Source organism: Mobula hypostoma, chromosome 2 (assembly GCF_963921235.1).
Source record: "Mobula hypostoma chromosome 2, sMobHyp1.1, whole genome shotgun sequence".
Classification (NCBI taxonomy): Eukaryota; Metazoa; Chordata; class Chondrichthyes; order Myliobatiformes; family Myliobatidae; genus Mobula; species Mobula hypostoma.
Genome location: NC_086098.1, coordinates 225,417,992 through 225,439,622, shown reverse-complemented (window position 1 = coordinate 225,439,622; position 21,631 = coordinate 225,417,992). Strand labels below are relative to the sequence as shown.

Sequence of the window (21,631 nt, the reverse complement as noted above, 5' to 3'; positions counted from 1 at the left end):
ATGGAGAGGATGTTTCCTGTGGTGCAGGTATCCAGAACTAGAGGGCAGTGAAGCCTCAAAGCTGAGGGATAACCTCTTAGAACAGAAGTAAAGAGTATTTCTTTTAGCCAGAGTAGTGAATCTGTGGAATGCTCTGCCACAGACTGTAGTGGAGGCCAAGTCCGTGGGTATATTTAAGGCAGGAGTTGATAGTTTCCTGATCGGTCAGGGCATCAAAGGATATGGCAAGGTGTATAGGGTTGAGTGGGATCCAGGATCAGCTATGATGAATAGCAGAGCAGGCTTGATGGGCTGAATGGCCTAAGTCTGCTCCTATGTCTTATGGTCTTTATTTAATTCCTGTCACAATTTTCCAGAAGACAGGTGTATCACCTTACCCTTTCCCACTGGGAGCCATTTTACCATGGATGATACCTACAATCTTATTTATCATGTATTCCTCTCTCCCCCCTATTTAGAACATGGACCATAGAATAGTACAGCACAGGAACAGGCCATTCACCCACAATGTTGTACCAAGCTGGCTAAAAAGCAAATCAAAAGCACCCAAACACCAATCCCTCCTACACGTCCATATCTCTCCATCTTCCTTATATCCATCTACCTATCCAAATGTCTGTTAAAAGCTTCTAATGTATTTGCCACTACCACCATACCAGGCAGCACATTCCAGGCATCCACGATTCTCTGAGTGAAAATCTTACCCCTCACATCCCCTTTGAACCTACCCCCTCTCACCTTCAATGCATGCCCTCTGGTATTTCAACCCTGGGAAACAGATACTCCCTGTCTCCTCTATCTATGCCTCTCATAATCTTGTAAACCTCCATCAGAAACTCCAGATAAAACAACCCAAGTTTATCCAGCCTCTAATGATAGCATGTGCCTGCTAAACCAGGCAGCATCCTGGTAAACCTCTTCTGCACCCTCTCCAAAGCCTCAACATCCTTCCTATAGTGAGGCAAGCAGAGCTGTATGCAATACTCCAGATATGGCCTAACCAGAGTTTTATAAAGTTGCAACTTTATAAACTGGCCAATTCTGTCATTGAGTTTGCTGACTGTTTTTGGTGAGTTTACTTATTCTTTTTCAGGATGGAGGGTGTCCCTAATTGCAGTAAAGGGCATAACTGGCCAGGCCTGTTATTCTGGGGTCTGGAGTCACATGTGGGGCAGTTGAAGATGACAGATTTCTCCTCCTTTAAGACAGTAAACAGCCAGATGTTCTTTTTTCAACAAAACTGGACTTTTGTGAATAACATCATTGATGACCAGTTCCTTTTAATAAAAAAGATCTGAAGTTGTTTTAACTGAATTCAATTTCCACAGCTGTTGTGGTGGAGCTCAATGTTCAAAGTTCGAAGTAAATTTGTTATCTAAGTACCACCTTATACTACCTTGAGATTCATGTTCTTGCAGGCATTTACAGGAAAATAAGCAAATATAATAGAATTTATGAAAAATAGAATAGAAGTTAGAGACCAGAAGTTGAACACTGGTCTTTAGATTTTTAGTCCAAGGAACAGGAGTTCTTTTTTTGGTATTAGATCATAAGACACAGGAGCAGAATTGGTCCATTGAGTCTTTCCCATGATTTTATCATGAATAATTCATTATCCCTCTCTGATATCCCTCATGTGCGATTTACTGGCCCTCTCAACCCCATTATCCTGCCTTCTCCCTGTAACCTTTGATGCCCTGAGTAATCAAGAACCTATCAACTTCTGCCTTAAATATATCCAATGATTTGGCCTGCACAGCCATCTGTGGCAATGAATTCCACAGATTCACCACCCTCTAGATGGATGCCCCTCTATTCTGAGGCCGTGCCATCTGGTCCTGGGCTCCCACACTACAGGAAACATCCTCTCCACATCTCTATCGAAGCCTTTACATATTCGATAGGTTTCAATGCGATCCCCACCCCATTCTTCTAAACTCCAGCAAGTACATGCCCAGAACCATCAAACATGCCTCATAATTAACCCTTTCATTCCTGGAATCATTCTCATGAACCCCTCTGGAGTCCTCTCCAATTTTTTCTTAGATAAGATGTACAAAATAACTCACAATACTCCAAGTGCAGTCAGAACAACACCTCATAAAGCCCAACATTACATCCTTGCTTTTGTATTCTGGTCCTCTTGAAATAAATGCCTTCCTCACCACTGACTCAACCTGCAAGTTACCCTTTAGGGAATCTTGCACAAGGATTCCCAAGTCCCTATGTACCTCTGATTTTTGAATTTTCTCCCCATTTGGAAAATAGCCCACACCTTTATTCTTTCTATCAAAGTGCATAGCCACACACTTCCCTACACTATATTCTATCTGTCACTTCAATGCCCATTCCCCCAATCTGTCTAAATTCTTCTCCAGATACCCTGCTTCCTCAACACGACTTGCTGCTCCATCTATCTTCATATTGGCCACAAAGCCATCAGTTCCTTCATCCAAATCATTGAAAGATAACATGAAAAGGAGCAGTCCCAACACCAACCCTTGTGGAACTCCACTAGTCACCAACAGCCAAGAAAAGGCCCCCCTAATGCAACACTTTGACTCCTGCCAGTCAGCCAATCTTCTATCCATGTTAGTACCTTTCTTGTAAACTGCAGGCTCTTGTTAAGCAGTCTCATGTGTGGGACCTTGTCAAAGACCTTCTGAAAATTGAATTAAACAACATCCACTGATTCTCCTTTATCTATCCTGTCTTATATTTCCTCAAAGAATTCCAACAGATTTTCCAGATAAGATTTTCCCTTAAGGCAATCAAGCTGACTTTGACCTATCTTGTCATGTGCCTCCATGTACCCTGAAATCTTATTCTTAATAATAGACTCCAACATCTTTCTGAAGTCAGGCTAACTGGTCCATAATTTCCTTTCTTCTACCTTTCTCCCTTCTTAAGAAGCAGAGTGATGTTTGCAATTTTCCAATCCCCTGGAACCTCTCCAGGATCCAGTGATTCTTGGAAGATCATTACTAATGCCTCCACAATCTCCTCAGCTACATCTTGAAGAACCCTGGGGTGAAGTCCATCTGGTCCAAGTGACTTATCTACCTTCAGACTTTTCAGCTTTCCAAGCAGCTTCTCTTTAGTGATAGCAATGACACTAACTTCTGACCCTTGACCTGCTCATATTTCAGGCATTCTGCTAGTGTCTTTCACAGTGAAAACTGACGCAAAATTCTTTGTCCCCCATTACTTTTTCTCTAGTATCATTTTCCAGTGGTCTGATATCCACTCTCGTATTTCATTTAGTCTTTATATATTTTGAATCCTCTTTTATATTATTGGCTTCATATTCCATCTTTTCTCTCTATGGTTTTTCAGTTGTCTTCTATCAGTTTTTAAAAGCTTTCCAATCCCCAATAATTTTTGCTCTATGATATACTCTCTTTTTGTTTTTATGCTACCTTTGACTTCCCTTATCAGCCATGGCTGCCCTATCCTCCCTTTAGAATGCTTCTCCATCATTGGGATGTACCTATCCTGTGTCTTCCAAATTGCTGCCAGAAATTCAGAATGTGGGCTTTGCTGGCCGAGCCACCATTTCATTGCCGATCCCTAGATAGCCAAGAAAAGTTGGTGATGACCTGACTTCTTGAACTGTTGCTGTCCCTAAACTGTGGGTAGACCCACGGTGTTATTAGGGAGGAGGTTCCAGGATTTTGACCCGGTGATGGTGAAGGAATAGTACTATTTTTTCAGATTTTATTTTATTTGGAGACACAGCAAGGTAACAAGCGCTTACAACCCAACAAGGCCGCGCCACCCAATTACTCCCATGTGACCAATTAATCTATTAAGCGGCACATCTTTGGACTGTGGGAGGAAACTGAAGCACCCAGGGGAAACCCACGCGGTCATGGGGAGAACGTATAAACTCCTTACAGACAACAGCAGGTCACAGGTGCTGTAATAGCGTAACACATATTTCCACGTCAGGGTGCATCTTCCAGGAGGTGGTGTCTTCCACACTTTGGCTGCCCTCCTTCCATCTGGTAAGGTGACAATCTTACGGAAAGATTTGGAAAGGTTGGAAAGGCGACAATCAAATGGCAAGGAGTGTGTTAGAGCTACCTTTTAATCAGGACGGAGATCAAGGTTCTAAAGGCAGAGTTTTGCAGCAATTTACGAAGAAGAGCTTTGACCAGTGACCCATCAGTGTTTGGGATTGATTAGCAAGAGCAAATTAAAGGCAGGCAGTGGCAAGTGCAGTGGCCAGCATCGCAGCAGTCGTTGTCTGCGTGGACAGAGTCAGAAGGATCATCTTGAGGCTTTAGCTTCTCAAGGCTTCAGTCAAAGAAAGTAAAAAAAAGAAGCTCTAGGTGAAGTTTTTTTTCCTTCCCTTCTCTATATCTGCTCAGCTAGCACAGTAGAGATGCCAGGCAGGATAGCTGGATGTTCCTCTTGTGGAACGTGGGAGGGCAGGGAGACATCCAGTGTCCCTAACGACTACAACTGTGAGGAGTGCATCCAGCTGCAGCTTCTAACAATCAGCGTTCAGGAGTTGGAGCTGGAACTGGATGAATCCGGATCACTCGGGAGGCTGAGGGGGTAATGGATAGGACATATAAAGAGGTAGTTTTACCCAAGGTGCGGGGCACAGGAAACTGGGTGACAGTCAGAAAGGAGAAAGGAATTAAGGAGGCAGTGCAAAGTACCCCTGTGGCCATCTTCCTCAACAACAGGTATACAACTGTGGATACTGTTGAAGCGGACGGTGGGGTTTGTTGAGCCAACAGAGGAAAGTTGCAGTGGTCAGATCTCTGGCACGGAGTCTGCCTCTGTGACTCAGAAGGGAAAGGGGAAGAACAGGCACACTGAGGTGATAGGGGATTTGTTAGGGGAATGGACAGGAGGTTCTGTGGGCAAGAACGAGATTCCCGGATGGTATGTTGCCTCCCGGGTGCCAGGGTCAGTGATTTCTGAGATCGAGTCCTAGTCATCCTTAAGTGGGAGGGTGCACAGCGGGAAGTTGTGGTCCTTGTAGGTACCGATGGCATGGGTAGGACAAGTGATGAGGTTCTGCATAGGGACTTCAGGGAGTTAGGTGCCAAATTAAAGGGCAGGACCGCCAGGGTTGTGATCAGGATTGCTACTCGTGCCACAAGCTAGTGAGGCCAGAACCAGGAAGGTTATATACTTTAATATGTAGCGAAGGAGTTGGTTAGGAGGGAAGGCATAAGATTTTTGGATCATTTGGCTCTCTTCCAGGAAAGGTGGGACCTGTACAGACGGGATGGTTTGAACCTGAATTGGAAGGGAACTGATATCCTAGTGGGAAGGTTTGTTAATGCTGCACGGTGGGGTTTAAACTAGAGTTGCAGGGGAATGGGAACCAGAGTGCCTGAACGGTTAGTGGAGAGGTTGTGGAGACAAGATGTTGGTAAGACCTCAGACAGAGTTAGGAATCAGAAGGTTGAGCATAGTGTGACCAGTGTCCTGAGCAGCAGAAGTATCGTAGGAAAGGCGGATAATGGTGTGATAGCTGTGTAGCGAGGAGAGGCTGTTGATAGGGCAAAATTGCAGTCAACAGGATGAGTTGCAATGTAAAAGGTGGATAAAATTCAAAAGGGTGAATACAGGACTGAAGGTGTTATATTTGAATGCACGCAGTATGTGGAATAAGGTCGATGAACTTGTAGTACAGTTGCAGATTGGCAGGTATGATGTTGTAAGCATCATTGAATTATGGCAATATTACAGCTGGAAACTTAATGTCCAAGGACACACATTGCATCAAAAGGACGGGCTGAAGGCAGAGGGGGTGGAATTGCTCTGTTGGTAAAAACTGAAATCAAATCATTAGAAAGCGGGGACATAGGGTCAAAAGGTGTTGAAACATTGTGGATAGAGCTAAGGAACTGCAAAGGTGAAAAGACTCTGATGGGAGTTGTATACAGACCCTCACCCCCTCCACCAAACAGTATCAAGGATGTGGTCTACAAATTACAAAAAGAGATAGAAAATGCATGCCACAAGGGCAATGTTACAATAATCATGGGGGATTTCAATATGCAGGTAGATTGGGAAATTCAGGTTGGTACTGGATTCCAGGAGGAGGAATTTGTAGAAAGTCTACGAGAAGGCTTTGTAGAACAGCTCGCAGTTGAGTCCACTAGGGGATCAGCTATTCTGGATTGGGTGTTGTGCAAAGAACCAGAATTGATTAGAGAGCTTAAGGTAAAATAACCCCAAGGGGCAAGTGATCATAATATGATCGAATACACCTGTAATTTGAGAAGGAGAAGCTGAAGTCAGATGTATCAGTATTACAGTGGAGTAAAGGGAATTACAAAGGCATGAGAGAAGACTTGGCCAGAATTGATTGGAAAAGAACACTGGCAGGGATGATGGCAGAGCAGCAATGGCTGGAATTTTTGGAAACAATTCGGAAGGCACAGGGTGTATACATCCGAAAGAGGAAGAAGTATTCTAACGAAAGGATGACACAACCGCGACTAACAAGAGAAGACAAAACAAGCATAAAAGCCAAAGAGAGGGCATATAATAGAGCAAAAATTAATGGGAAATTAGAGGATTGGGAAGCTTTTAAAAACCAATAGAAGACAGCTTCTATTGGAATATGAAAGTAAGATAGCCAATAATATTAAAGAGGATACCAAAAGTTTCTTCAGATACATAAAGTGTAAAAGAGTGGTGAGGGTGGATATCAGATCACTGGAAAATGATGCTGGAGAGGTATTAATGAGGGACAAGGAAATGGCGGATGAACTGAATAAGTATTTTGCATCAGTTTTCACTGTGGAAGACACTAGCAGTATGGTGTAAGTTCCAGGTGTCAGGGGTCATGAAGTTTGTGAATTTACCTTTACTAGCAAGAAGTTTCTTGGGAAACTGAAAGGTCTGAAGGTAGGTAAGTCACCGGGACCAGACGGTGTACACCACAAGGTTCTGAAAGAGGTAGCTGAAGAGATCGTGGAGGCATTAGCAATGATCTTTCAAGAAAATTCCAGATGTCACTCCATTCTTTAAGGAGAGAGGGAGAGGCAGAGGAAAGGACAGTATAGGCCAGTTAGTCTGATGTCAGTGGTTGAAAATGTTGGAGTCAATTGTTAAGCCTGTGGTTTCAGGGTACTTAGATGCACATGATTAAATAGGTCATACTCAGCATGGTTTCCTCAAGGCAAAAGGTTGCTTGACAAATCTGTTGAAATTGCTTGAAGAAATAACAAGCAGGATAGACAAAAGAGAATTGGTTGATGTTGTGTACTTGGATTTTCAGAAGGCCTTTGTCAAGAAGCCACACATGAGGCTGCTTAACAAGCTATGAGCCCATGGTATTACAGGAAAGATTCTAGCATGGATAAAGCAGTGGCTGATTGGCAGAAGGCAAAGAGCTGGAATCAAAGAAGCCTTTTCTGGTTGGCTGCTGGTGACTAGTGGTGTTTCTCAGGGGTTTGTGTTGGGACTGATTCTTTTTACATATATGTCAATGATTTGGATCATGGAATTGAAGGCTTTTTTGCAAAGTTTGCAGATGATATGAAGATAGGTGGAGGAGCAGGTAGTTTTGAGGAAGTAGAAAGGCTAAAGAAGGATTTAGACAGATTAGGAGAATGGGCAAAGAAATGGCAGATGAATACAGTGTCAGGAAGTGTATGGTCATGCACTTTGGTAGAAGAATTGAAAGGGTTGACTGTTTTCTAAATGGAGAGAAAATACAAAAAAAACTGAGGTGCAAAGGGATTTGGGAGTCCTTGTGCAGGATTTCCTAAAGGTTAATTTTCAGGTTGAGTCTGTGGTGAGGAAGGCAAATGCAATGTTAGCATTCTCTTCAAGAGGACTAGAATATGAAAACCAGGATGTAATGTTGAGATTTTATAAAGCACTGGTGAGGCTTCAATTGGAGTATTGTGAGCAGTCTTGGGCCCCTTATCTTAAAAAGGATGTGTTGAAACTGGAGAGGGTTCGAAGGAGCTTCACAAAAATGATTCCAGGATTGGATGGCTTGGTATATGAAGAGCACTTGATGGTTCTCGTCCTGTATTCACCAAAATTCAAAAGAATGAGGGGTGACCTCACTGAAAGCTATTGGATCATGAAAGGCCTTGATTGAGTGGATGCAGAGAGGATGTTTCCTATGTTGGGAGGGTCTAAGACCAGAGGACACAGTCTCAGAATAGAGGGGCATCCTTTTGAAATGGAGATGAGGAGGAATTTCTTTAGACAGAGAGTGGTGAATCTGTGAAATTCTTTGCCATAAGCAGCTGTAAAGGCAACTCCATGTACATTTAGGGCAGAGGTTGATAGATTCTTGATTGTTTGCGGCATTAAAGGATACAGGGAGAAGGCAGGAGATTGGGGCTGAGAGGAAAATTGGAACAGCCATGATGAAATGGCGGAGCAGACTATGTGGGCAAAATGGCCGAATTCTGCTCCTATATCTTATAGTCTGATGGTGTTGTCCAAGGACCCTTGGTGAGTTCCTGCACTGCATCATGTAGGTGCATCAAATTGAGCACCAGTGGTGGGGTGAGTGAATTATTGGGGATGGGGTATCTATTAATTGGGCTGTTAATGTGCTGGACTTATTGAATGTTGTTGAAGCTGTACCCATCCAGGCATGTAGAGAGCTCCTCGAGCCTTGTAGATGGTGGGCAGTGTTTGGGGTGTTAGGAGGAGAGTTACTCACCACAGGATTCTGAGCCTCTGAGCCACATTACGCACACAGCCACTCCAGGTCAGTGGAATCCCCATCAGCTCTATGTTAATTATTCACATACAACCTCATTGGGCCCCATTCTCCCACTTGTTCCTTGTAGCCCTGCAAGTTATTACAGTTCCCCTTCCGAAGGTCCTGATTGACTCAGTTTCCATCGCTCCTCCATACAGTGAGTCCTAGACAACTACAACTTTCTGGGGAGTTTTCCCCCCCCGGCCCCCCCTTTCAAACTTACCGGCCCAGACCCCCAGAAAGATAGAAGCCACCTGCCCAAACCTCTGTCACTCCAACTCCCCCTTCTCCCCACAGACACGCCCTGTTTCTGAACTTCGCCAAACTCTTCAGCTCCGATGGCTTTGGGGAAGTTGCGGAGACAGTGTACGAGCAGGGGAGTGGGCACTGATGGGATTGCTCTGAAAAGAATTGGCATAAAGTTGATGGAAGAAGGGTCTCTGGTGCCAGCACTGATAACTTACTTAACAACACAAAAGATTTTCACATATCTGTCTTCCTGTCCAGCCTTCCCTGCATAGATGCCCTTACCTTGCCCAGACATTCTCCAGCCATTTAGACTACTGCTCAGTAAAATCCCAGCAGTACAGACACCCTTTTGGACACTAACTCATAGAAGGATCAGATGTGGAGAGAGTGAGCAGTTTCAAGTCCCTGGGTATCAAGGTCTTTGAGGATCTAACCTAGTCCCAATATATCAATGCAGTTATAAAGAAGGCAAGACAGTGACTATACTTCATTAGGAGTTTGAAGAGATTTGATACATCAACAAATACACTCAAAAACTTCTATAGATATGCCGTGGAGAGCATTCTGACAGGCTGCATCACTGTCTGGTATGGGGGGACTACTGCACAGGACCGAAAGAAGTTGCAGAGGGTTGTAAATTTAGTTAGCTCCACCTTAGGTACAAGCCTACAAAGTACCCAGGACATCTTCAGGGAGCGGTGTCTCAGAAAGGCAGCACCCATTATTAAGGACCTCCAGAACCCAGGACATGCCCTTTTCTCACTGTTACCATCAGGTAGGAGGTACAGAAGCCTGAAGGCACACACTCAGCGATTCAGGAACAGCTTCTTCCCCTCTGCCATCCGATTCCTAATTGGATATTGAACCCTTGAACACAACTTTGCTTTTTAAATATATATTATTTCTGTTGTTTGCGTGATTTTTAATCTATTTAATATACATATACAGTAATTGATTTACTTATTTTTTTTCTTCTATGTTATGTATTGCATTGAACTGCTGCTGCTAACTTAACAAATTTCACAACACATGCTGGTGATAATAAATCTGATTCTGATTCTAACTGCCCTTAAATTCACTTTGTCCATCTCACCCCCCTCCCCTTTCTCGATCTCTCTGCCTCCATCTCTGAAGACAAACGGTCAACTGACATCTTTTATAAACCTACCGACTCTCATGGTTATTTTGACTATACCTCTTCCAACCCTATCTCCTGTCAAAATGCAATTCCCTTTTCTCAGTCCCTTTGCCTCCGCCGCATCTGTTCCCAGGACGCGACTTTCCATTCCAGGACATCTGAAATGTCTTCCTTCATTAAAGAACGGGGTTTCCCTCCTTCTATTAATGCTGTCCTCAGCCGCATCTCCTCCATTTCCTGTGCATCCGTGCTCACCTGCCACTGTAGAAGTTCCTCTTGTCCTGACCCACCACTCCATCAGCCTCCACAACTTCTTCAAAGGGATTCTACCACTAAGCATATCTTTACCTCCCTCCTCCTTTCGTTTTCCGCGGGGATCGCTCCCTTCGTGATTCCCTTGTTCATTCGTCCCTCCCCACTTATCTCCCTCCAGGCACTTATCCCTGCAAACAGCCCAAGTACTACTCCTGCCCATTCACTACCTTCCTCTATTCCCCACTCTGACCTTTCACTTCTTCTCACCTGCCTATCACTGTCCCCTCCTCCTTCTCTTATTGTCCACTCTCCTCTCCTATCAGATTCTTTCTTCTCCCACCCACCTGCCTTCACCAATCACTGTCCAGTTAATCTCTTTCCCCTCACCCCACCTTTTTACTCCGGCATCTCCCCCCGATGAAGGGTCTCGGCCCGAAACGTCGGCTGTTTACTCTTTTCCATTGATACTGCCTGACCCAATGAGTTCCTGCAGCTTCTTGTGGGAATTGCTTTGGATCTCCAGCATCTGCAGACTTTTTCATGTTTGTGATTGACCCCTTTGGACAGATTCTCTCCATCTAGGTACCTCCTGCACAGATGACCCATGTCTAGACAATCACTCCCCCCACCCAGACTCTTCCTGCCCAGCCTCCTACTCAGAGGTTGAACCAGACCTACGTCTACACCCTGAAGCTGTTACTACACTCATGTTGGTGAGAATATTTTAACCATCTCCAGCACTTACAATAACTAACTGGTGGGGAGAAGCTGTGCCCAGCAATCCCTATGGATCTGCTTCCAAACCAGCAGTAAACTTCGGTAACCATCAGCTAGTTCTGGCAAGGTTCACAACTGTTCTGCTCAGGGACGTTTTTTCTGTCTTGGCATCAGCCTCTTTCATTTGGGGGGAGTAGAAGATGCTCAGTTCTACAATACTCCACCACGGGTACATTCGGACTGATACAGAAATCTACATGTTGGATAACTTGAATGTCAATTTCCAATATGATCTGATTTAGTTATTTAACCTTCGTTTAGCTTTCGACAATGTGCAGAGGGACAGGTTAACAGTACAGCACAGTTCAGGCTTTTTGGCCCACAATGTTGTGTCGACCTTTTAACCCATTCCAAGATCAATCTCACACTTCTTCCATGTAGCCCCTCCATTTTCCTTTCATCAATCTGCTCGTCTCTTAAATGTCCTGAATGCACCTGCCTCGACATGTCACTCCCTTCAGTATGTTTCATCTACTTACCTCTCTCTGTAAAAAGCCTGCGTCTGACAGGTCCCCTATACCTTCCTCTAATCACCTTAAAGTTATGTCCTCTCCCATTAGCCATTGTCACCCTGGGAAAAAAATACTGTCTGTGCCCCCTATCATCTTTTATACCACTATCAAATCACTCCTCATCCTTTGCTCCAAAAAAAGAAAAGCCCTAGTTCATTGTCTGGGAAACCAGGATTTCAGCTGCTTTAACTGAAGGATCAGGGAATGCAGGGATTTGGTGGGGGGGGGGGGGGAGTGATTTGTAGGAGTTTTGCTTCACCAAGAGCAGTGAAAGAGTGGCAGCAATTGGCTGACTCTTTACAGTCCAACAAAGAAATGTACTCTTCATGATCAGAGGGCTAACAATGGAAAGGAATGGAATCACATCCGTCTCCATTACATTTACGAGAAAGCTTTAGACCGAGGCTTCTGGAACTATTCTGGGATGGGACAGAAACAATGGTTGGTTGGCCAGCAAAGTGAGAAGAGTAAACATCCCTCAGTGGTCTTTGCAAATTTGGCCTTTCTCTGAGCCAATAACCAACATCAATACTTGTACAACTTCGTCTTTGACTGAACTGGCAGTCCGTTTCCAATTCAATTGTGTTACCTTGCCACCTAGTGTTTATGTCTGTAAATGGCAACACGCTGTTATTAGAGTTGTACACGACGGAAGCCACATTGGCCCATTGGGTGCTTACCTAGAGAGCAATCTAATTCGTTCTGTTCAACTCTTTTTCCAATTATCGTGCACTGCTTTTCTTCTGCAGTAGCCACCGCGTTTCCCTTTGAAGGCTGCCGTTGGGTTGCATCCACCACTCAATAAGGTTGTGGGTCCTAAATCCAGCAGTTATTGAAAGTCAACAACCCCAACCACGGAGGAGGAAGCTGACACTCAGGCTCTGACAAGCATGGCTTGGATTGGGATGCGGTGCTACTATTGGAGCAAATTCGATGTGTGAGCTGGCTTATATATCAGATCTCTGCTGCTAACCTGTTCCTTGCGAGTGGAGACAGATATGGAAAAGGAAGGACTATATGAAGATGAGAGCAACTGGCAGCAAAAGGGAGACCAGTGGGGACAAGAACAGGGCCAATGCTTCCTGCAGACTGACACATTTCTGAGCAACTACAGCTCTGAAAATCACAAACCCAAGAACCGTACACTGTAGAGGCCCAAGTGGCATGCTGTGCTCCTGAAGGTTCCCTGCCAGTCACCCGAACCCCAATCTGAAGCCTGCAGTAACGAAGAGTAGACAGCAGTATCATCGCTGAAACCCCACTGGCTGAAGGCTGTAGACCAGAAGCACCACAGCACCCTTCCAGGCCCTTTGGCCCACTAGTGTTTCTCCAAATTATAGTAATCCAATTCCCACTTAATTATCTCTTCTGCCTACACAATGTCTATATCCTTTCATTTTATGTGCATTCATGCACCAATCTACAAACGTTTGTAAGTGTCTCTTGTGCTTGTCTCCATCATCACAGGCAGCATATTCAGGACACCCGTGTGTGTGAAAATAAACTTGCCCCCTCTCACCGTAGATGATTGCCCACTGGTATTGGATATTCCTGGCTGGTGCTAGCATCTCTGTAGACCACAATATGGGTTTGAGTTGGGTTTTGTTACTTCTGAAGATGCTCAGTAACGTCTTCCATTGTCAGCAATTTGTTCCTTTAAATACCAAGCATCAACTTGCACCATGTGCTCCAGTTGCATTGAGGAGGATCACAGAGCTTGAATGGAACTTCGAGCTCCAGTTTATGTTGGAATCTATTGCTGGGTAAAGGTCTGACATGCTAACACAGAACAGGGGTGAGGAGGAATTTCTTTAGACCGAGGGTGGTGAATCTGTGGAATTCATTGCCACAGATGCCTGTGGAGGCCAAGTCATTGGGATATATTTAAATTGGTTGATAGGTTCTCAATTAATAAGAATGTGATATGTAATGGGGAGCAGGGATTGAGAGGGAGAATAAATTAGCCATGATGGAATGGCAGAGCAGATAGTGGGACAAATGACTCAATTTTACTCCTATATCTTGTGGTCTTCTGATCTCATGTTGAATCTAAATTCGGGACTAACAATTTCATCTAGAAATGGATCTCTAATGCACTGACGTAGATTATATGGGTGCTCCAATTTCAAGGGTACAGTGCTCAGCATAGAGTGCACTCAAGCAACATTTACAAGGTCAATTTGCAAAAACTAGGAGCTGGCAGCTGTTGAAATTACCCACCGTGGCTGTGCACACCAGCAAAGAAAACACCCAGTTCGCACAGATCTTCACAAACACAACCACCACGGCTGGCCGGCTGTGCATGCGTGTTTATTCAGACATACCTCCAAGTGGGAACTGTGAACTAGCACACTTTGTTCAAATGCAGTGAATGTTTCAATCTGAAACAAAAAGGTACTGCAGAAACCAGTGGCTTGTAGAATATATACCTTGCTAATGGCATTTTATTTTAATTCAGGTTAATAGATTTTGCCGTAGGTAAATAAGTGGTGATTAGTTCAACTGATGGTCAGTAACTGCTGAAAACATTTCAGCTGGTCAGTAGTTTTGCACTCTTTCTGTAAGAAAGGATGTGCTGACATTGGAGAGGGTCAAAAACAGGTTCACGAGAATGAAATGGTTAATAAATGAGGAGTGTTTGATGACTCTGGGCTTGTATTCACTGGAGTTTAAAAGAATAAGGGTGATCTCACTGAAACCTATCGGATATTGTAAGGTTTAGATAGAGTGGATGTGGAGAGGATGTTTCTAATAGTGGGAGAGTCTAGGAGCAGATGGCACAATCTAACAATACAAGTATGTCCCTTTGGAACAGAGATGAGAAGGAATTTCTTTAGCCAGAGAGTGGTGAATCTGCAGAGGCCAAATCATTGGGCTCATTGGCCAAATCAGAGGTTGACAGGTTCTTGATTAGTAAGGGTTCAAAGCTTACAGGGAGAAGGCAAGAGAATGGGGTTGAGAGGGCCAATAAGTCAGGCACAACAGATCGAATGGCCCAATTCTGCTCCCATGTCTTACAGACAAAAGCTACAAAGAGCAGCACTGTTAATGTAGCAATGCCTGACTGTCTCTCCCAACAGAGTATCACACCCAGGAATACCCGGTAATACATGTTGTGGTACACAATCAAGTGTGCAAAGCCACTAAATTCTCTCCTTTTCCATCTTTATATTTTAAATGCAAAACAAAGAAATGAAAACTTTATTCAGGGAAAATATATGAAACATGAAAATCTAATACAAGACAAGCTGTGGAATCCAGCAAGAGCGACGGAAATCATACGGCAGCTGTAGCTATGGATCTGCATGTTAAAATATCCTCCTCTGATCCTTTGCCTTCAAACCACCAGAAGCTGGTGCTCAGATCCTGAACAGAGGAAGAAAATTGAGCATTACATAAAGCTGCCGGCAGTGTGTTGCTTGATTCTTTGAGGACAAATTTTTCCTGGGAAAGAAACATTCATTATCTGAACACCAAGCTCTCCTGCATTCCTTACATATATATGTTTAACTTTGGAGGAGGGAGACAAATGGGATTTGCCATACTGATTAGGCAGCAGGCTAATGCACACTGTCCATTGTCATCTCAATATGTTCACTCCCCTTTTTGCCCATATGAACATTAAATTCCTCGGCGTTATCACATCAGCGAATCTGTCCTTCAGCAAGAAGGCACAACAGCACTTCTACTTTCATATAAGTTTGTGTAGATTCCACAGGTCATCTAAAACTTCTATAGATAAGCAGTGGAAAATATCCTAACTGGTTGCATCATGGCCTAGCATGGAACATTATGCCTAACAACAGAAAGTGACAGATACAGTCCAGTCCATCACATACACAGCCTTCCCTACCACTGAGTACATCTACAAGGAGCACTGCCAAAAAAAAAGCAGCTTCCCTCATCAAGGGCCCCCACCATCCAGGCCATGTTCTCCTCTTGCTGCTGCTGCTACCAGGAAGCAGGTGCTGGAGCAGTAGGCCCTACACCACCAGGTTCAGGAACAGTTATTGCCCTTCAACCTGAACCAGTGTGAATAACATCACTCACGTCAACACTGAACTGATTCCACGTTCTCAGTATTACTGCACAGTTTGTCTTTTACACTTTGGTAATTTGTCAGTGTTCATGTGTAGCTTTTTTTTAATTGACTATTGTATTTCTTTGTTCTACTGTGAATGCCTGGAAGAAAATGACTCTCAAGACAGTATATGGTGACATATACTATACACATGTAGATACTAAATTTACTTTGAATTTATGAAGAACTAATTTCTTTCCTAGATCTGATGAACTTGAAATGTTAACCCATTTTTCTTATGGTTTTCCTTGGCCTGCTGAGTGTTTCCAGCATTTTCTACTTTTATATTAATAAAGATTTCTGAAATCTTGATTACTACAAAGCTTTCTGAAATGACAAAGATGGACTGGGTTGGGAAAAACACACTGAGTGACAGTAGGACCACCAAGGAAATAACAAGTGCAATCCACAAGGAATACCCCAGATAAAGGGTTAAACAGTTTGCAAATAATAAATAAAGTGAGTGCAAGTGGAAAACCTGATCCCATGACAAGTGCCTATGGACTTGGCTGCAGTAAGTAAATGTGACACATGGAGAGATTTCCAACACCATGAGAGATAGGAAGCTGAATGGACAAAACCTACAGGAGAAGGCCCATACTAGCATAGGTCTCAGGGCTGGGTGGGAGATTAGGTCAGGGTCTGGTGCTGCACCGGGAGACGTTGTGCAGCGTACTTACTGTGGATTCTTCAATTCAAGAACGGGAATCACCAACTGTACGTCTTTTGGAAAGAAAAGCATATCCGTTACAATTGCATCTGACCTTACCAGCCATGTGTTCCAGGCTTTAAAACCTCAAGCATTCTTTAGAGGATGGGAAGAATTAGCTTAAGTGGGAGTACCTCAAGACATACGTTTCTCCCTGCTCCTTCTTCCAAAGAGCTTAGTTCCTGCAGAGGTAGGGTTCCACTTCTACCCTCCAACACAACACTCCAGCACCCACTACTCAGTATCAGCCTGTGAAGTTCCAGCCAACATCTTGTTCACATATGCACTGCACAAAGGATGTCATGAGAGAACAGAGAGACTGGTAACCTTATCTAATCCCAAACTCCAAAGTGTGCCCTCCTTATCTGACTGGTTTCATCACAGCCTGATACAGAGCGTTGTAGGCTCAGCCAGCTCCATCACGGCCACAATGCTCCCCAACATCACAGACGTCTTCAAAAGGCAGTGCCGGCACAAAGTGGCATCCATAATTAAGGACCCTTAGCATCTGGGCACGCCTTCTTCTCATACCACCATTGGTGAGGAGGTACAGGTGCCCAAAGGTCCATACTCAATGACTTAGGGACAGCTTCTTTCCCTTCGCCATCAGATTTCTGAATGGTCTACGAGTCCATGAACACAACTTCATTATCTTTTTTTGCACTATTTATTCCAATATTTATAGTAATTTTTGTGTCTTGGCACTGTAATTAAGTTTCACAATGTGCCAGTCAGTGATAATGAACCGTATTCTGTCTGAACTCACAACCAACCTGCAGCCAAACAAAACTTATAGGTTCTTATATGTGCACAGGTCTCGTCTAAGTAGTGATGGAAGGTTTATTTAGCTTCTTTATTGCAAACTCGACTTTAGTCACACTGAGGCGCTAGTCTCCTCTGAGAAGGTGACAGAGGTTGCCGTTAAAATACTTATAAATTTAAACAGACCATTAATAATTCTTCTGAATGTCTGGTTTCCTGAAATCCTTAGAGACTGTTCTTTAGTCGAGAATTATTTCCACATGGATACCTCGCAAACTTGGGCACAAGTACCAACATCTCCCGTCCCCCTCAATGGTGCTGCCTGAGCCCAAGATGTTGCTTTATAGGAAAGGTGCATGATGGTTTGAAGTGAATTCCAGAGAGAAATGAAGCAGCAATTAGGGCTGTCAATCAGTTGCAGTTGTTACCTGTGCTTTTAATAGTGAAACTTCTTTTAAAGTGGTAAAATTCCCCTAAGAGATTAGGTACCTGCCTCACCAGAATGTCTGCGGGATTAATCTTCCACAGAGGTACCTTGGGGTGCTTCGACCATCAGCTGATAATAGAACCCAGGGGCTTGTATGGACTTCACGTGTTGTGCCAGGCCAAAGCTGACCCATGCACTCCTATTCAGAGCCAAGGAGGTGTCCAGCAAGACCTAGTTCTGGCTGTAGCCAGTACATCGCCAACAACCTCAGTGATGGTGGGAAAGTATCTGGAGATGGGAACAACGGGATTAGAGTTTGGAGAAAAACTTTAATCCCGTCCTTGCTCAATGCTTATGGTGAGACCCATGCACCAATTGGGCTTTTGCCAAGTAAAAAGTGAAATATTATCTTTTCTATTATTAAATGTACAGTCAAAACTGATTGATCTTGTTCCTAACTTATGTCATAGTTGTTTAAAAGTCCTTCTCAGAATAATAATCAGGAGTTCTGCATGTTCCAAGTTGTTTTACATCAAGGCTAATTCTCCTATTTAGTACTCAGGGAGTGATATATTTGTTGATACTGTTGTGTTCTTTTCTGCGAGGACGGCCTGGGGATTTGATGTTATTGTCGCTGTTCTTTTCTGCGAGGACAGCCTGGGGATTTGAAGTTATCGTCACTGGTTTTTTGAGTTGGGGGCAGGGAACTTGATGTTATTGTTGCTGTGCTTTTTTCCTGCGAGGAGGGGGCTGGGGATTTGAGGTTATCGTGGCTTTTATTTGCGAGGGAGGGGGTGGGGTGTTTTGGGGTTTGCGAGTTTTGGCTTTTTTTCTGTGTCAGGGGGAGGTGTGATGGCTTTTCTTTTCAACAACTCCCATGGTTTTTCAGTATTTCATGGCTATCTGAAGAAGACGAATATCAGAGTTGTTTTGTACCTGCGTACTTTGACAATAAAACGGACCTTTGAACTCTGGGCCTTTGGCCGCGATGCTGAGGGACACTGAGACGCCCCAGAAGGTTCCCTTTGTACCGCTTTGAAGAGGAGCTAGGAAGTCTCCTGAGTAGGGTTGATCCCTCAAGACACTTCTTGTCATACAGCTCCGGCTGTCAGGGTTTGATCCTGACCTTGGGTCTGTGTGCAGGTGCATGTGAGTTTGGCGCTGGCAGGTTAACTGATTGCTTTGTATTGCCTCAAGAGTAGGTGGATGACACAATTATTTGGCAAAGACGAGCAGGTAAGGGAAAATAAGTTACAGGGAAATAACAGGAAATGGGATTGAGGGAAATACTTGATGGGCCTTTTACATTTGCAAGAAAATGCCAATGTAATATTATCTGAAATCAGCAAAACAGTGTTTTGAACTCTGATATCACAGTACGACTCCCAACATTACTATGGAGCTGTGGAACACAGCACATCTAAAGCAAAGCAGCCAGTTCATCAACTATCCTTTCCAATCAAAGAATACATCCATCCTCTCCTGGCACTGAAAAACCCACCATTCACAAAAAAAAAATCTACAAAATATGCTAACTATTTCAGCCAAAAGAACAGATGAGGGACTGCAAATTCTGAGATTGTGGCCAATAACCTCCATTACAAATATTGCCTTGATGTTAAGAGCAGTTATTAATGTATATCAAAAACATTTGGGAGTCAAATTTATTTAAAGATTAAATTATCAACTATTTACATGTAATGCATGGTAGCAATTTCAACAGACCTTGGGTTACCAATCAAGTTTTAATTTCCAATGAGGTAAAACTAATATTCCCTTGTTTACTCACAGAATTCCAAAAGGATAAAACCACATATAATGTGGGTGTAAATGGGCTGAGATCTAATGTAGGGGAACCTTGCAATCCATGACAATAGCACATCTAGTTTATTGGGCTTATGTGGGCCTGGTGCCTATCCCTCCACCTCATCTGGTGACGAGCTACAGGTGAGGCCAATTTACAAAGGGAAACTATTGGCATTTTCCATTATGCAAAAGTTTGTACACATTTAGTGTATCTGTTGCACGCAGGTTACTTTTAACAGCAAATAATTTTGGAATCTCACCCTGAGATACAAACATTGTGGATCCCTCCCTCACCATTAATAATGAAAACAGTCCAGAGGCTGAGATTGCTCTGGGACAGTGGGTATCTGCAGAAAGACATCAATGGTACTCACCCCTTCTTAATCCTGGGTTTCAGCTCCTCCGCTGCGTTACGCAGGAATATATAATTTTTCTTCTGTGGGTTAAAATATTCATGACCCTGAGAAGAGTCATCATGTAATTGATTAGTCATTTTAAATAGTAACGGCAAAGTCTCTGAGAGTGAATGCGACTGATGTACAGTCAATAATCTGCTGGACCAGTACATGCCCATTATAACTAATCTCACAGCTATCGAAAGCAAAGGTATTGGCCCTTCTATCAACTATCATAACTCAATACGGTAATTTTACTTCTGAGTCAAAGTTTGAGAGTTCAAGTTTAAGTCTTGCACCCGATACCTCAGCACCAAAGCTCCGCTGTGGTATCGAAACGGAGCTCAGCTGTCAAAGTGTTGCATTTTTCAGTTGTTGAATAGTTTCTTTTTGTTTTCTGTTTGTCTTTTTGAATGGATGGACAAGATCCCAAGGTGTTTTTTTTTTACTTGAACAGGGTAGCTAACGCTTAAGTCCTGGCCAACGTTTTTCTCTCAACCATCATTAAAGCAGATTATTTGGTTACTACCAAATCGTGTTTGCGGCACCCATCACCAACAAACTCACTGCTGCCTTTTATATATTTCAATAGTGATTATGTCTCAGGCCTCAGGGCATGGATTTTAAATTCGTAAAATTATAAAAGGGGATGTGTGGAAGAATTCAAATCTAGGATCTACAGTTTGTAAAGGCAACAGAAACAGATTCAATCTGTGCCTTCAAAAAGAGAATCGGGAAAACACTTGAAAATGATTTGCAGCGCTAGGGCAAAGAATTGAGGAGTGTTACTGAGCCACCAGGCCCAGGATCCCACAAACTGTAGTAGTTACAAACCTTAACCTCTACGTTATTAAATGCTTGCTGTTGTTCTCCCAAAATCTTTACAATCAGATTAATAAATATTATAGTTATTAAATTAAACAAAAAGGTGAAAATACTAAATCAAAATTAGTCTAGAAGTTGGAAGAGAAAGGTTGACTACACAAAGTCCTGGAGTCAAAAGCTTTGGACTAAAAAGGTATTTTTGAAGTTCTAAATGTCGCTGTTTCCCACATCAGGATTAAACTCCCCAGGACTACCTTGATATCTGAGACACATTCAGTGCACATAACAGACACACTCTGGCCTCCCGGGCTTCCTACATGTAGCAGGAAACCTGTTTTCAGTGCTCCAAAAAGTGTGAATCATGGCATAATCCAGGTACGCAATGGTCATGTATCACTACTGTACTCAATGAAACTGCATGATGTTTCTCTCATGGATCGGTCAGCTTACTTGACAAGAAAAGTGTTCTCTGGATTTCATCTCCTATCTGTGCTAATAACGCCCCAAGGTGGTGCAGATATAGAATGTGCTCTCACAAAAGTGACAAGTCAACAAGAAGTCCCACTCCTGGTTGCTATATAATGTCTTGTATTATGCACATAAAGCAAGAGATGAACATAGGGAAATCTTGGCCCAGACTGTTCCCAATCAGAAGCTAAATTTAACATGAAGCTTGCATGGGAGAATGATCGGAGATTCCAGAGGTTAATTCCCCCTCATCCTACCGGAATCTGCTCTCCTCCAGAGCTGAGCCAAGAGTATTACCGTGAGGCGGTATGGTAGCGTAGTGGTTAGTGCAATCACTATACAGCGCTAGCTATAAGATCGGGGTTCAATTCTCACTGATGTCTGTAAGGAGTTTGTACATTCTCCCCGTGACTCTGTAGGTTTCCTCCAGATGCTCCAGTTTCCTCCCACATTTCAAATATGTACATTAGTGTGAGTGAACTGTGAGCATGCTATGTTTGTGCCGTAAGTGTAGCAACAC

The 21,631-nt window shown here is 43.5% G+C and overlaps 1 protein-coding gene across 3 annotated transcripts in view; it reads right to left on the bottom strand.

The window, feature by feature from the left end:
• Window positions 1-14,825: 14,825 nt before the first annotated feature.
• rae1 (ribonucleic acid export 1) overlaps window positions 14,826-21,631 on the bottom strand; it is a 38,060-nt gene continuing 31,254 nt past the window's right edge. For 2 of the 3 annotated variants that reach the window (XM_063041555.1, XM_063041556.1), the window contains exons 12-14: window positions 19,798-19,883; window positions 16,400-16,442; window positions 14,826-15,004 (exon numbers count right to left, since the gene is read on the bottom strand). In XM_063041555.1, the coding sequence (XP_062897625.1) occupies window positions 16,415-16,442; window positions 19,798-19,883 (114 nt within the window). In that variant the 3' untranslated portion in view covers window positions 14,826-15,004; window positions 16,400-16,414. The remainder of the gene's footprint in view (window positions 15,005-16,399; window positions 16,443-19,797; window positions 19,884-21,631) is intronic. The other variant, XM_063041557.1, reaches the window with a different exon arrangement.